General features: G+C 43.0%; 1 protein-coding gene across 6 annotated transcripts in view; it reads left to right on the top strand.

The window, feature by feature from the left end:
• KCNMA1 (potassium calcium-activated channel subfamily M alpha 1) overlaps window positions 1-15,535 on the top strand; it is a 763,138-nt gene that overhangs the window by 610,073 nt on the left and 137,530 nt on the right. For all 6 annotated transcript variants that reach the window (XM_082611009.1, XM_082611010.1, XM_082611008.1 and 3 more), the window contains exons 16-17: window positions 190-258; window positions 9,439-9,525. In XM_082611009.1, coding sequence (XP_082467135.1) covers window positions 190-258; window positions 9,439-9,525 — 156 coding nt within the window. The remainder of the gene's footprint in view (window positions 1-189; window positions 259-9,438; window positions 9,526-15,535) is intronic.

Below are 15,535 nucleotides of genomic sequence, written 5' to 3'. Positions count from 1 at the left end.
AGAAATCAAGTTTAATGGGGAGGATGGGGAGGTGTGGCTCACATCCCCCTCCCTCTGGCACAGTGACTGTAGAATGGGGGTCCCTTGGGTAATGACCGCATCAGGAGATGGAAAGGTCGTAACAGTGTTTGTTCTGTGGCTCTGGTCGTTCTGAAGCACTGACTGCGAGGTTTCTCCGTCTCATTGCAGGCTGTGTTTTGTGAAGCTCAAGCTTCTAATGATAGCCATTGAGTACAAGTCCGCCAACCGAGAGAGCCGGTAAGTTTGCCGTGACACAGCGGCTGGCTGACGTTCATGATGGTAAGAGCGCAGCACGGGAACGTTCAGTCCACTTCTTTCTTACGCATTATTTATTTGGTTTGGAACCCTAATGCAACACCTCTCTGACTCGAAGGCACATTTCAAGGTGTGTTCAGGTAGACATTGCCGCTTCTATCCCAGACATGCCTGGCATCCCAAGCCCCACTGGGCACCCAAAGAGTATTTTTCCGAGGGAAAGGGATGAGGCATCCAGATCTCTAACCGATCATGCCAACTTACACTTTTCACCCTCTAAGTATAAAACCAGGGACAGACCCTGTCCTTAAACCCATTTTTACTGCTGTGATCAAAAAGCAGGTGGACTCTGGCCTCCTTCTAAGCAGGCATGGGGCAGAGTTGTGATGGGAGTTTCCAGCTCTCTTGATAGCCAAATTACAAGCAGCCTATTGTGTACCATATGTTTCTCTCCCGGTGCAACTGAAATCCATGTGGCATGAATATCAGCTTCATGTAGATTAGCCAGGAGAGCAGGGCTGGAGGCAGGAGCCCTCTTTATTTATTTATTTTGCGCTTAATTATGTGCAAATCAGATTGATGAGGGACTGGGTCTGGTCGAAATAGATAACACCCCAGTCAATATATGAGTTTGCGCTGAAAGAAGGAAGCGTTGCATTAACAAGGAATTTTGTTGCATTAACAAGGAATTTTGTTGACGTACTGTATGCGTTACAGATATAAGAGAGATGGTTTTTGCTCCCCAGTTCTTATCAATAGTTTTGGAAGAGAGCTCACTGAGAAATGCTCAGGCTTGTGTCCTCTGAAAGGACATCCATGCTTTTTTCCTAGCTATGCTAAAAAATCTTCCTTTAGGTGCCCAAGGGAAGGGTGCAGATACCCTCCAACATACGCCTTAATAACTGAGCAGAGTGCAGGGCAAGACTAGAAGGTTCCTGCTATCATCATTTAAGGAGTTTTCATTATCTGGGTGAATGACTCAGTAAAGCCCCAAATGTGCAGTCCGTGTCTCTATGATCAAAAAAAAACCCAAAACAAACACTGGATTGTAAGCCAGTCAATCCAATGTTCTCTGTTACCTTAACCACCAGATCAGATTGCTCACAAAGTCAATCTGATCACATGTTAAACTATTTTGAAAATCCAAATCAACCAAAAGGAAGACAAAATGGTAGATTTGGTGGCCACATGGTAGACCATGGTTGTAGCAGTTAACAACTATTTATGCAGATATACATTTTCCTCCTCTGTGGTGGCAAAGTAAAAAATATTATTTGCAAAAAACCCAAGAGTCCTTGGCTCTTTGCTGTTCAACAGATAAGGTGGATGTTTCTGGGATTGCAGCTTGCCCACATTGTTGCCAATACACACCTGTACCTGTGTAGGGGAAATGTGTATCCTGGGTTTCTGCAAATGATATTCTTCACATTGCCAAGTCAGTAAATCTTTGCGTAATTCAATGTTCTCTCTTTATCACTTCTGTGCATCTCTTAAAAAAAAAAGTCACGATGCAAGTGATCCTGAATAGCACCTCTCCACTATTCTGGAATAATTTCATGGCAGGAAACTGCACCCTGAACCTTGACCAGCCATCTTCCACCTGCCACCTTTTGGTCACAAGGAGGGAGAGAGAAAGGCTGTTAATGGTTCGGTGTGAATCCACTGTCACCATTCTAAGAAAAATAACTCAGAGCTTTCTCTGAAGACACAATCTTTTCTTTGATGGATGTTCCCATTAATTCACAAATCAGAGATGTTTTCAATGAAGCCAGATTTATACATACAGATAGTTTTTTAGAATTTCCTTTTTCAGAAAAGGGAGAAAAGAACTTGTTTGGCTTGGTTTTGGCTTTCTGTGTGCAGCTGCCAGCTTTAATCCTCAAACGTGGCTTGGTCTCAGTGTGGAAGCACATTGGTTCTTTTGGAAAAAGGTGTGCTGGAGGGAATGTGGATCATGCCTCCGAGAAAACACAGGACTTACACACAATATCCATGTTAAAAAGAACGGAGTTTCTGACCTTCCTGAGATAATAGTTTTGATTTTGTTTTTCATTTAAAAATGTCCCATTTCCCTTCCTCTCCCATTTCCTAAGTGATCGGGTGTGAAAATTCGGAGAACCCTGCTTCTCTTTTCCACGCCCACCCCGTGCCTCGGACCTGTGTGAACTGCCTCCTTTGTTGCTGTTATCCCACGATACTGTTTCCATGCTTTGTTGAAAAACCTTGTTTTCACACACATCCTTCAGATAATTTGAAACAAAGGTTTTATTCCTTCTATCCTTCTGGTGTCAGTCAATTTATTATCCAACTGTTTGATTTTCAATTCTTTTCTTGTCGTTTTGCAGAAGCCGAAAGCGGTATGCTCTCTTCGTTAACTTTCCTCCCAACTTCCACCCTCCGTCTTCACGTCTAACCACAGGACTAACCCTTTGCCAAGAATTCAGGAAGACAGAGATTATACATATATGTGTATATGTATATATAATCTCATTCCCTTGTCTAGTATATACATATATATGTATATATATATGTATTTTTATATACAAACCTCTCTCCAACCAGAGTCCATAAAAATTGAAAGTAGCATATTGCTTTTCTCATTTGATTTGTTGATTCTTTTGGATGACGCACTAACTTCTTTGCAGGAAACCTACACAAAAACAGAGGCCCAGTCCTGTTTTCAGTCATGGCACCACCGATGGGAACAAATGCTCTTAGAGTTGACAAAGGAGGACGCTCCTCTCCAGCCCTTGGTGTCTGTTTCTGTCCTGTCCTGATGTGTCTTGGTGCCATTTGTCTGCATACCACATCCACGTTCCCAGTGACCTCCTCTGCCCTGTGTCCGGTTTCCAGTTTGTAGAGCTGAATTTGTGTCCTTTTATCCACAAAACAGAGACCAAGCCCTTACACTTAACTCTTTTTCCGTATGCTAATTTTGATGATAACATTTGGCGTACTTTCTCTCTGGGCCAGTACTCAGTACAGACTTAGAACACTGCTACTAAATCTCCAGGTCATCACATTTGATTTACTGAATGAGTACTGTTTATTGAGATGAACTCATCATGGCTTTCTTTCTTCCCAGTGTGTTTGGGCATATTTCTTAATATGAAGTATCTTAACTTTCACCATGTGACCTCACCCTGTTTTGCTGCTGTTTTATGTTGCACGAAGCATGACCAAATCCTCATCGATAGATTTTTTTTCAACTTTTTGGGTTAATATTTCCAATGTTGTTTTCTCAAAGACAGTACTGTTGAAAACATACTATTGAGATGCCTACTCGTTCATCTTCTCTAGAGTTGTTTTGCTCTGTGATTGTAATCACTGTCATGTGTTTGTGTTTGTAATTGTGTGTGTGTGTGTGTATTTGTCTGTAACTCTTTCCGAAGTCAGATTCTTCTGTGATTTTATTGAGTAGAGGTGGCTTCCTGTCAGTTTGGTATTATTGATATGATCCAACTGCGAGAAGTTACTGCAACACTTTGCATCTTCAAAGGTCCACAGTGGTTGCACCTCTGCTGTTGGCTTTTGGTCTTTGAGTGCTTTTATCTTGTAGTGCAGGCATGTTGTGATGTAGGCATGACTTATCCTGAAGCGTATCAGAAAGTGACACAGCTTGCTCCCAGAACCAAATATCCAGCATGGTCCTTCCCAAATGAACTCTCTTCCCCATCCCATATGGCTACTCTTTTCCTTATGTGCAAAATAGATTTTAAAATGCCATTTCTAAACTTACGGAGATGGATTCAGGCTAAACAAGTCCTTGCCCCTGTCATTGGCAGACCACAGTGGCAGTCATTTGAGTGTGACCAACTGGGAGCAATCTTTATTATGCTGTCTCTGTGTCAGTGAATTGGGCTCAAATATATTGAAGCATAGACTACACACTGTGCTCTTACATATATTCTGTAAGAAAAGTGCGTGTGTCTAGTTGTCTGGGACTCCAGCAGAATATATTTTAAAGCATAGAAGTAATGAAAAGTGTCAGAAAGGCAATAAGATTTGAGATTTGGGGTTTCTGTAGGCTGTGCCCTAGCACAGCCCATAAACTGCAAGGCACCAATTGGGTCAAACAGAGTCCCACGCAATAGCAATCATCTATGACTTTGTGTGGTCAGAAAGGCCACTTCCCAGTGGCATGATTCATCTGGGCACAGCATGAGCTGAAGTTCTAGATGGTTCTTCTTGCTCTAGTTAATGAAGTCCCATTAGCTTGCTAGACACAGATATAATTACCATGTTATCAGGTACAAACTATCTTCTCATGTGAGTGATATTTTTGTAATTGCTCAGGGAATGGTACGCTACACCTATCAAAATTGGGGGTGGGGAGGAGAGAAATATGCACCTGTCATAGTTATCCATAATGGATAAAAGTTTCCTTTAAAAAAAATATCTGTTTCCATAGAATTACTGATCCTTGGTTGTCTCCAAAAGAAGCAAATTGAAGAAGGGATAGCTAGATGTTTCCCAGTTGTTATGCATAAGTGGTGGAGAAAGGGAATAAATCATTTTGCCCCATCAAGCCCCAAATCTCCAACCTGACCAATGTTCAGCAAGAGATACACCATGAAATGAGTTGCAGCTTGCGAGCTGGAGCTCCCTTCCCGGAGGGACCCGACAGGATGTTTCCCTGTTAGACTGAGCCCTGCTAGCAGTTTCATGTGAATGTATTTCATGTTTAGGAACTGGTATTTCAGTTTCTAAGTGAGTGGTGTTTTCAATATTGAAATCAATTGTTCCAACTCCCCAAGTGATATGCCATTTATATCTCTATATATTTACATATTTATACTTAATGCACCTGGGAGATTCTTAGCTCATTGGCCAACCCCCTAGAAGAGGTGTGGTCACTCCTTTGATAGGCCCGATTGGTAAGAATTGCAGCTTGCTCTTTGAAAGAACAGCTGTGACTACCTTTCTGTTTATTAGAGAGGGAAAGAAGACACTTTTGGAACTGAGACCACTGCTTATGGTTTTCATTCGTTCAACAGATAGTTGAAATGTGCCTGTTGCATTCAGGGCTCTAAACTGGCTACTATGAGAAACTTGTTTACAAAAGTAAATAAAATAGGATTATGTTTTTCACTCTTTTACTTAACTATGGGTTCCCTACAGAAAATACATCTTTGCTTCATAGAGTGGATAAGGGGCCAAAGAATAAGTCTAGGTACAAAACTAGTTTGAGAGCAAAGGAAAAAAAGAGAGAGAGACAGCAAGAATCCTTGGGGAAGGGACCACACCAGCCCTTTGCCTCTAGCTGTTCCTGAATGGTTTCAGTTGAAATTAACAAGGTCATAAAAGAAAGAGGATAATTTTTAGTTCCTTGAACTGAGAGAAAGTCCACCCCTGCCAAGAAGATGTCCCCATTGGAATTCTGCTAATTGATATATGGACTTTTTTCTTAGAGATTTTCTTGATTCTTCACATGACACATCTTGAAGTTTATCTCTGATAAGCTAGTGAATTAGACAAAATTGGAGCAAAAGCCTGATTTAAAGTGAGGCACAAGGAGGGAGACTTTTGGCCGCCGTTGGAGCCAAACAAACTTAACATTGGATGGTCTTTTGAGATCAAAGATCTTTGGCAAGATTTACATATTCCCATTAGAAGGTCAATAACATATTCTAAGGGTAGCAGGCATTTGGCAGGGAAAAAAGTTACTTCTGTCTAGGATCCTTATCTTTTTATATTTTGAAAGAGAGGAGGATTTACTCGATTTAAACTTTCTAGATTTGGAATGTGGATAGAAGACTCAATGTCTAAAATATCAAAAAGAGTAACATATTTCCTCAGAGAGACTTTGAAACTTAGTACCCTTACACAGGAAGTATTATATGCAAAGGTCCCCTGAAATCAGGGGCACCTGCTTCTTTACCAAACCCTTAAATCTGTGAGTGGAATCCAGCACAACCTCCTTATGTATCTAGATGTCTTTCCTTCATTGTTCTCGAGAGCTGACCTCAGTCTTTCAGTTCCTGCCCAGAAGGCTGCCTTAGCCTGATCGGTATACTACAAATGTGCAAACGATTCAGCCTCACATCATTACATAGAGATGATGTAAAGCCTCTCCCCCATGTCCAGGAGAGAACTAGAGGGCATCCTGAAATCCCACGGTCACTGATGTCCTTGGAGGTGCTTTCAGTACCTTAACAATCAGCCATAACGTTTAAAGAACAGAGAGATACTCCACTGTGTAACCAATAGGCAGTCCAAATGAGCCCATCTCCAGATGTGGCATGGAGATAAAATGTTTCAGATACTGCGGTCGATACAGAGGTCTTTCAATGCCACTGGGATGCCTCCTAGGTAGTTTATTAGCACCAAAGACAAAATGAGAGCTGTGATGCTGTGAGAGATTATCTACCACTTGTTTAGTTGTTGTAATTACCTGGCTACTAGTAACAGTGACCATGTATTAAGAACCTACTATGTGGCCCTCACTCTGCACATAGTATGTACTTTAATTCTCTTAGTGACACTTTAAGCTAGTGATTATTCACCCCATTTTACAGATGAGGAGAGTGAGGTTTATCAGCAGGTACATGCCCAAGGCCAGGACCTGAGCTTGGCTGCCCGACACAGGCACCTTCTCCCTTAACGGCAGCGAAACTGAGATTTGAACACAAATGTGCTCTACATCAGTGCCCAAAGTCTTTCCCCTCCACCACACTAACTTGACTAAAGCAAGGCTTGAAGGCTGTAATAAATTATCTCAACCTGCCGTCTCCAGAATGACAGTCCCGAATTCTCACTGTGTGCCAATTCTTATTCACTGTTGCTAAAGAACAAAGGAAATGAAAAGAAACTTTCCATTGATGGGAACCATGACACAATGGGCTTGATCACTGGAGTGCAATTAATGAAGCGTATGATGTAAAAAAGGGAAACAGGGTTCTGTGCAAGGCTTGTTTTGCGCATATATGTCACCAAGACATTGATGAGTGTCAAATTTCCTCTTTTGAATTGTATTGTTAAAATCATGATAGGATTTTTTTTCACTCAGAAGCTTTTTTTTACACGCTTATATGAATACACATCAAAATGTAGGCTTATCCAACTTTAAGGAATTAGTTCCTTTAAACTTCAGAAGAACCCAGAACTTTTCATGTATGTCACTGTATATTATTCTGGAGTGTATAGTTCTTCACGCTGTAACTTTTTATCTCATTACAGACAGGGTGTTTTGATAAGAAGTCCTGTGTTCCATTCCATGGGGCCAGCTAAAGTGATAATTTTGGCATTTGGGGGGCATTTTTTTGCAATAATAAATAATAAAAATAATCACTAATATGCATTGAGCTTTCTGTGCATCATCTCCCTTAATCCTCTGAAAAAAGACTGTGCTTATCTTCATCTCCATCTCATAGGTGAGGCAATTGAGTTCTAGGAAGATTTAGTACCTTGCCCAAAGTCAGACAGCTACTGAATGGCAGGGCTGGAATTTGGACATAATTTCTGATGGCAGAACCAGGGCACAGAAGAACTGCCATGCAGGCAAGGGGGCAGGAAAGTGCAAAATCCAGCATCCTGCCTTTCTACAACATTCCACTTACTTGGATTTGAAAAAGGGATCCATCTAAACTGTGAAGAAACTCTGACCCTTTTCCTCCCATGATCCTGAAAAGTCAGAGGGCTCTTAAACCAAGGTGAAGAGGTGTTGTAGGAGTGATTGGGAGGTGCCTGTACGGAGCTTCTGCCCATCGCAAGCTGTGCTGTTAGCATGGCCTGCTGCTTCCTGACTGGCGAGGAATCTCGCTGTTGTCTGTGGTTCTAGGGCAGAACACTCAAATCTTCATGGACTTTTGCTATTATTTAGTGTTAATCGCAACAACATCACAGGATTGGTTTCCCCCTGTCAGGTCTTGTTATGGGTAGTGATGGAACTTCTTGTGACCACAGACATTTTGCAGTAATGATCTGCTGTGAGTTCTCCAAACAGAACAAAGGTTCATCTGCGTCCTTCCTGTCTTGCTACAGACACATCATTTTGTTGGCCGCGGCACTTTTTGGTAATGATTTTACCAGCAGTAAAAGATTACACGTTAAATACCATTCTCTGTTTTGATTGTTTTAGACAGTTGAGGACTTCCTTTAGCCTGATTCCAAACATCTATTACCTTAAATACCAGCTTTTCAGATCAAAGAATACCTCTGCCGTATCTGGTGCTGCATTTACAATGCCTCAATTCCGTGTCCATTAAGCCCAAAGCCTCATCTCAGTCTCTGTGTAAGATAGCCCTGTATTCTGCTTTTGGTCTGAAGACAATTAAACTTGTTTGTTTCTTCCATTTATTAGATTAGGATACATTTATCTCTTCTGTCAGTCCAAACACGACTTGGTCAGCTAATCTATTTATACCACTTTGAAACAGGACAGGGTATATTTAGGTTCATACTTCCCCGCAGGGGAAGTTGTTTTAGGGATAATTTGCATTCATTTTCTAATTACAGTTGGCCCCAGTGAGGATATACTAGACACATACCTTAATCAAACACTCCCATACATCTTTGTAAACAGCAGACTAGAATCATTAAGTATTTCCAACTGCTGACATTTTTCTTTCTCATTGTTAGGGTAGGTCCAATTCTTTCTACCTAGGCTGCACATGGAATCCACTTCCATGGCCTTATCAATGTCATGCAGATGTTCTGTTTGCTTCTGCATTGGTTACAGGTGTCCCGTACCATTCCCTGCAGTAGTATGTGGTGTGCATAAATGTATGTTTCTGTATGCATATAGGGGTCCCATTAATGCTCTGTCATCTAATGGAAAATTAGTGTAGCCGTAGCTCTATTAGACCAATAACACTCATCATTGACTGTCAACAGCAATTTCCAAAAGGATATGTTATTAGGAACTTTGCTTCAAATCAGAAGCCCATGGCAATCCCATGTACAAACCTGGCCCTAAAACCTGGATTTGCTTTGATATCTGCAACTGGGAGTATGCCAACCTGGGAACTGGGCAGCAGACCTTTATGATGGCGTTATCCAATTAAATGTGTGGGACAGTGGATGTCAGGCTGTAGACAAAATCTTTGGGGAAAGCATTAGACTAGTGGGCCCCCTATAAAGTTAACAGCACGGTGTAGCCTTCAAGGTTTTCTTCAGAACACGACCTCATAACTATGTCTTCTTTGTTTGTTCACTGAGCAGTATATTAATTAATCCTGGAAACCACCTTAAGATCCAAGAAGGTACTTTAGGATTTTTCATCGCAAGCGATGCCAAAGAAGTTAAAAGGTAAGAGTTTATTTTCACTTGCCTTCCTTTTTGGCTCAGACCTATGTATCTACATCCACTGAGATATGCTTTCAGTGTGTACCGGACCCTAACCCCAAAGCTTCTTAACATGTCTGTGGGCATCAAATGGTGCTGAATCTTAGGAAAAAGAGACTGTGCTTTCAAATGCTTCCATGGATTCCTCTTCACACAATCAATTCCACACCTTTGAATTAGAATAATAACATTTTAGACCTAGGAGGCCCTAGATACCTGCCTGCTCTTTCATTTTCCATGGGAGGAAAGTGCATCCCAGGGAGCCTAAGTGATTGTTCAAGATCATCCTGATTCTTGATGACCCAGAACAACACAACATAGGATAACCGGCCCCTTCTCTAGTGCCCTTTACTTAATATTATCCAGGCAGATTTACTCGAGAATTAACCGTTTTCTACTTTAAGTGCCACATGGAATCTCAAAAGGTTTGGATTAATTTCAGATGAAATACTAAACCGGCTGTATTTTTATTGGTGGCCTTCTAGGTAAGTGGCTGAAGTTGTCAGGTTCACTTCTTAAGCCTCTGTAGGTACGGCCCAGGATTTCATTGGCCTCAGCGTTTCATGACACTCTTATTGGTATCCTCAAACTTGTTTAAGCAGCCCAGGAAATCATAGGGTTTTTTGCAGAACACCATGGAATTATTGTTATATTTGATTCTAGCCTGTGAACTAGGAAAAACTTACTAGTAGAAAATGTGACTCAGATGGTCAGACAGGTCACTCAGCTCAACAACAGTGTTGCATAAAATATTTTACATAAATGATGAATTGTCAAGATCTATCATTTTTATATAAGCCTATTGTCTTCATTCAGGGAGCTCCTCCTCAAAGCCAGGTCTGTGCTAGGTGATGTGTGTTCTTTAATGCTACTCCACAAAATAACCTGGTGAGGTAGGTCTTCTAAAGCTCTTCAGGCTTTGGTTTCCTCATCTGTGAAATTGAGACAAATGATTTGTTCAAGGCCATGCAGCACATAAGCAAGTGGCAGAGCCCAATTAGAACTGGTCTTTCCTTTTCTAAAAGCCACATTTTCGACCACACTTAATAATGCTAGCAAATTCTTATGCAGAGTTCAGTGTGCGCCTGCACTGTTCTAGGAACCAGGTACCAGGTGTTGATGAACTCATTTAATCCTCTTGACAAACTCAGACAGGTACCATTACTATTCCCATTTACATGCGAGGAAACTGAGGCACAGGTTGGTTAACTAACTAGCCCAAAGCCACACTGCTAGTGTAAAGTCAGGATTTAAAACCAGGAAGTCCCGTTCCAGAAGTTATGTTCTTAATTATTTATTTGCCAAGAGGTGAGCCTGCCACGCTGAGTACAGACGTATGAGATTTGATAACTGACACTTATTTTCTTCTTCTTCACCCACTCTTACAAACTAGCCATACTAGTTATAAAAGCTTTTAGGAAAAAATGGGGTGGAGAAGCAAAAAAAATATCCTTGAGATTGAGGAATCTAATGATTTAAATTTACTTCTGGAAATTGGGAAAGGATTGCCATTATTCAGGTGTGGAAGAGGAAAACCTCCTCATCTAGTTCCTGGATCCTCACCTTTTCCAGGAGTACCCCTGAAACTGGGCTCACCTGAGAGAGGAAAGTGAGGGTAAATGGGACTGAAGCCCCTCCAAGTCTTCTGGGAGAGAAGGTTGTGCCCCCGTCCAAACTGCGAGGCACAAAAGCTGGAAACAGCATCTCAGCACCATGCATGGGGGCTGGGAGCACAGCGGCACCATCGATCACATGTACCTCCCAGATAGCAAATATAATATGAAGCTCCCATTTGTGTAATTCTATTTCCTATTGCATCTCTCACTAATGAATGTCACGAATACCAGGCAGTCCAAAAAACAAATTTCCTCCTATATTAGGGAGTGCAATATGTCTCATTTCAGTGCTTTATGGTATTCACAAATACATGCTGACACAATCAGCCTCAACACCAGCCTGTAATTTTCCATGGTGTGTGATGTGTCAAGAGCAAATGCTGTCAGTTAGGGGATTTCGAATAGATGAAGACTGCAGAAAACCACAGAAAGGACATCGGAGGTTTGAAGGAAACTAAACAAGTTTTGTAAAAATGGAAAAGTAGATTATGATGATCTAGTATTGAGTTTGCACCCTCTGCTGCAAAAAGGCAGCGGAAGAAGTTAATGGATTGTAGCTCAGAGAAACTTTCAGATGCAGTGTTTTAGGAAAAGAGGAGTGAAAGCCTCCAAGTGTTTTCATACTCCTTCATTTATCAAATGTGTGTAGGTCACTCACTTCTGAGACCACTCTGTACTAGGTGCCAGGGAAGCAGTGGTGAACAGTGGGGAGAAGATGCTGCCCTCATGGGCTCACATTCTGGGGGTGAGAGAACTGCAGTTTTGTTTATTCGTGGTACAAAGAATTAATGCAACTGCCACTGATTTAGATTGGAGGTAAGTGACGGCTGCTCTGAGGGAGAAAGATTTGAGCAGAGATGGAGGTGATGGGAAAGAATCCATCATATAGGGATCAGAAGGGAAGAGGAGACACGGTGGGAACAATTTTGTCATGTTCAGGGAACCTAGGGGAAGAAAGTGGGCTAGATGAGGTTAGAGGGAAAGGCAGGAGCTCGTTTCCATAGGACTTTCTACAGAGGTTGTGTTAGTATAAAATGGAGTCATGGGTGGTTTTAAGCTGGGGGTGATGTAATCTGATTTGTGTTATTAAGAGATGTTTCCATCTGTGTGGTAGAGGATAGGATGTAGTAGGGTGGGAGAGGAGGCCAACAGACTCACGGACTAGTTCAGGTGGGACATGATAACTTGTGCTAGATTGGTGAGTGGAGGTGGAGAGAAGTAAGAGCAATTCAGGATATATTTTAGATAGTCTGTAGGACCCACTGATGAACTGGATGTAAGAAGTGAGGGGAAGAAGAGAAATCAAAAATGGAGCCTAGATTTGGAGCTTATGCAGTTGGGGGCATGGTGGCTCCATCTTACTGAGATGGGGAAAACGGGGGAAAGAGCAAGTTTGAGGTGGTAGGAAATCAAGAATTCTATTTGGACGAGGATAAGCAGGCAGGACATACTAAACATGCACATGGAGATGTCATAAAGCCAGCGGGACCTGAGATTCTGGCATTCTGGGAAAAGGTGAGGGCTGGAGATGTAAATTTGGGTGCTGTATCAGTGAGGGTCCTGGTGAGAAACAGATGACACACTTAAATGGGAAAAGGGAGGAGAGTTTTATGAAGGAACCATATAAAGCTGTGGGCAGAGAGTTAAGGGAAACTAACAAGGGGTGGCAAAGCACCCCAGAGCTAGCAACGGAGGGGAGCCACTCTCAGCCCTGGATCTGCAGACTCAAGGGGAAGGAGGGCTGTCAGAACCCGGAGAGAGGGATTGTAGTGTAGGAAAGGCTGCCTGGCAGGAGCCGTGTCCTTCAGTAGAGAAATGTCACTACTACCATTTCATGACCACCCTCCAGTCTCCTGCTGTCCCCTTCCATTGGCCAAACAACAGGAGAACCTGAGGACAAGGAGATCCTGAAGGCCAGCCTTGCAGGATGCAGATATGGTCTTGATGATGCATGGGGCCAGGTCACCAGCTGTTTGGAGAAGGGGTGGGAGAAGAGGGAGTGGTGAGGAGGGCAGAGAGGATTGACATGGGAGGAGAAGGTACGGGGGTGGGGGGAATCCCGAAGAGGGTGAAAAGGCCCCCGGAATCCACAGCCATGGATTTCAGGTGAGGTCAGTCGGCACAGAGTTGTGTCCTTTCCCCAGCAATGCTCAGCTGCTTGGGTGCAGGTGTGCAGTAGGGCGGGGCTTTGCCAGGTGAGCATGAGAGGCAGAGATGCGTGGGGAAGAGAATGGTGCCTGCAGAGAAGTGCCACTTGGCAAAAATCAGCTGGAGCTTAGGTACTCTGCTTCCTTCAGTTGGTGGGGGGTGGTGTCTCCAGGTCACCACTCATTAACTTTACCTGTCTGGCCCTTCGAATATTTCACTTTCAGAATCCAGCTTTAATTCATGAAGTAATCATACTTTGTCTTTTCAATAGTCTCTTCAGACTCATCATCCTCTCACCATCTCTTTAGTAGAGATGTGTTAAGACCTTGGGCTCTGGCACTAGACTGTGTGGATTTGAATCCTGGCTCTGCCACTCTTAGCTGTGTGACCTTGGGCAGGCCACTTAACCTCTCTGTGCTTCAGTTTCCTTATCTGTAAAACAGAGATAATAATATCTCCTTCAAAGGATTGTTCGAGGATCAAATATGTTAATGCTTATAAAATGCTTAGAACAGCTCCTGGCCTATAATCTGTGCTCTATAAATGCTGGCTGTTATTTTTGTTACAATTATTATTATGTGTAGCATCAAATGGGGGAGAAAATGGCCAAAGGAAGTGGAAACAAAATCACTTCCTCCTTTCCTGGCCTTCCCCTTTCAGGGCAGGTCATCACTGATTGGGTTCTTAGCCACATTGTCACTCAGACGAGTTGTCAGCGACCTTTCCTTTTTTGCAAGATGGATGAGAACTGGCATTTAAATAGTGGATGAGCTGATAGGGTGGAAAGAACTTTGGGCTTGGATTTAGAAGTCCTGGAGTCGGCCAAGGTCCAGACAGAATAGAATGGCTTTGGGCAGGTCACAACAACCTCCTCAATTTACAAATGAGGACATTGGGTCCCAGGGACTTTGACTGCAAGATCTGCAAGACCTCTCCCAGATCCCAGAGTCTTAATGTTGGTTTCCAACCAGTGCCAGCCATAAATGAAGTCCTGTGGAAAAACAAAAAGGGACCAAGAACAAAATGGTCAAGAATTATGTTTATTTCTTTATAGCCCGGGTCAAGGAAAGACTATGTTTATCCCTGGCATTCAGTTGCGTGTTGGGAATGGTGAAGGTGATGAACCAAGGATTTTGTTAATGCCCTTATCCAGAGGGCTGTTCCAATGAATTTTATCACAGCATCCCCCAGTTTTGAAAGGACACAGGCCCCCAGTGCGATTCTTCTAGGCCCTGTGCATTTTATTTTGTTTCATTTATTCCTGTGCATTTTATTTTTTTTTAATTAATTAATTAATGTATTTATTTATGGCTGCATTGGGTCTTTGTTGCTGGGCGCGGGCTTTCTCTAGTTGCAGAGAGTGGGGTCTACTCTTCATTGTGGTGCGTGGGCTTCTCATTGCGGTGGCTTCTCTTGTTGCAGAGCGTGGGCTCTAGAGCACAGGCTCAGTAGTTGTGGCACACGGGCTTAGTTGTTCCACGGCATGAGGGATCTTCCTGGACCAGGGATCGAACCCGTGTCCCCTGCATTGGCAGGCAGATTCTTAACCACTGTGCCACCAGGGAAGTCCCTACTCTTGTGCATTTTAAATAGTGCTCCGGGGCTTCCCTGGTGGCACAGTGGTTGAGAATCTGCCTGCCAATGCAGGGGACACGGGTTCGAGCCCTGGTCCGGGAAGGTCCCACATGCCGTGGAGCAACTAGGCCCGTGCACCACAACTACTGAGCCTGCGCGTCTGGAGCCTGTGCTCCGCAAAAAGAGAGGCTGAGACACTGAGAGGCCCGTGCACCGCGATGAAGAGTGGCCCCTGCTTGCCACAACTAGAAAAAACCCTCGCACAGAAACGAAGACTCAACACAGCCAAAAATAAATAAATAAATAAATAAATAATAAATAGTTCTCCAATGATCTTGTTTTGTCTCATCCAGAATATCTCCGACACAGCCAATGAACCTTGTAATCATATATTAACATTTGAGTCACAGGAGAGGATTTTCTTGTTGGCTGCTTCCTCTGGGTCTCCTTCTATCCAGCCCAATCCTATAGTACCCTCTGTCTACCCCATCCAAGGGGTCCCATGAGCTGCGTTCCTTAGTAAGAAGAAAACCTTCAGTGATGATGTGTACTCAGGCCTGGATGGTATGGGAGTGAGTCCAGCCAGTTTGGGAGTAAATATGGGCTATGATACCCCAAAGGGAATTTGACAGAGG

This window comes from Mesoplodon mirus (genome assembly GCF_964341445.2).
Source record: "Mesoplodon mirus genome assembly, chromosome: 2".
In the NCBI taxonomy this organism is placed as follows: Eukaryota; Metazoa; Chordata; class Mammalia; order Artiodactyla; family Ziphiidae; genus Mesoplodon; species Mesoplodon mirus.
Note: the sequence above shows the minus strand (reverse complement) of the source record. Positions and strands in the feature narration are given on the sequence as shown.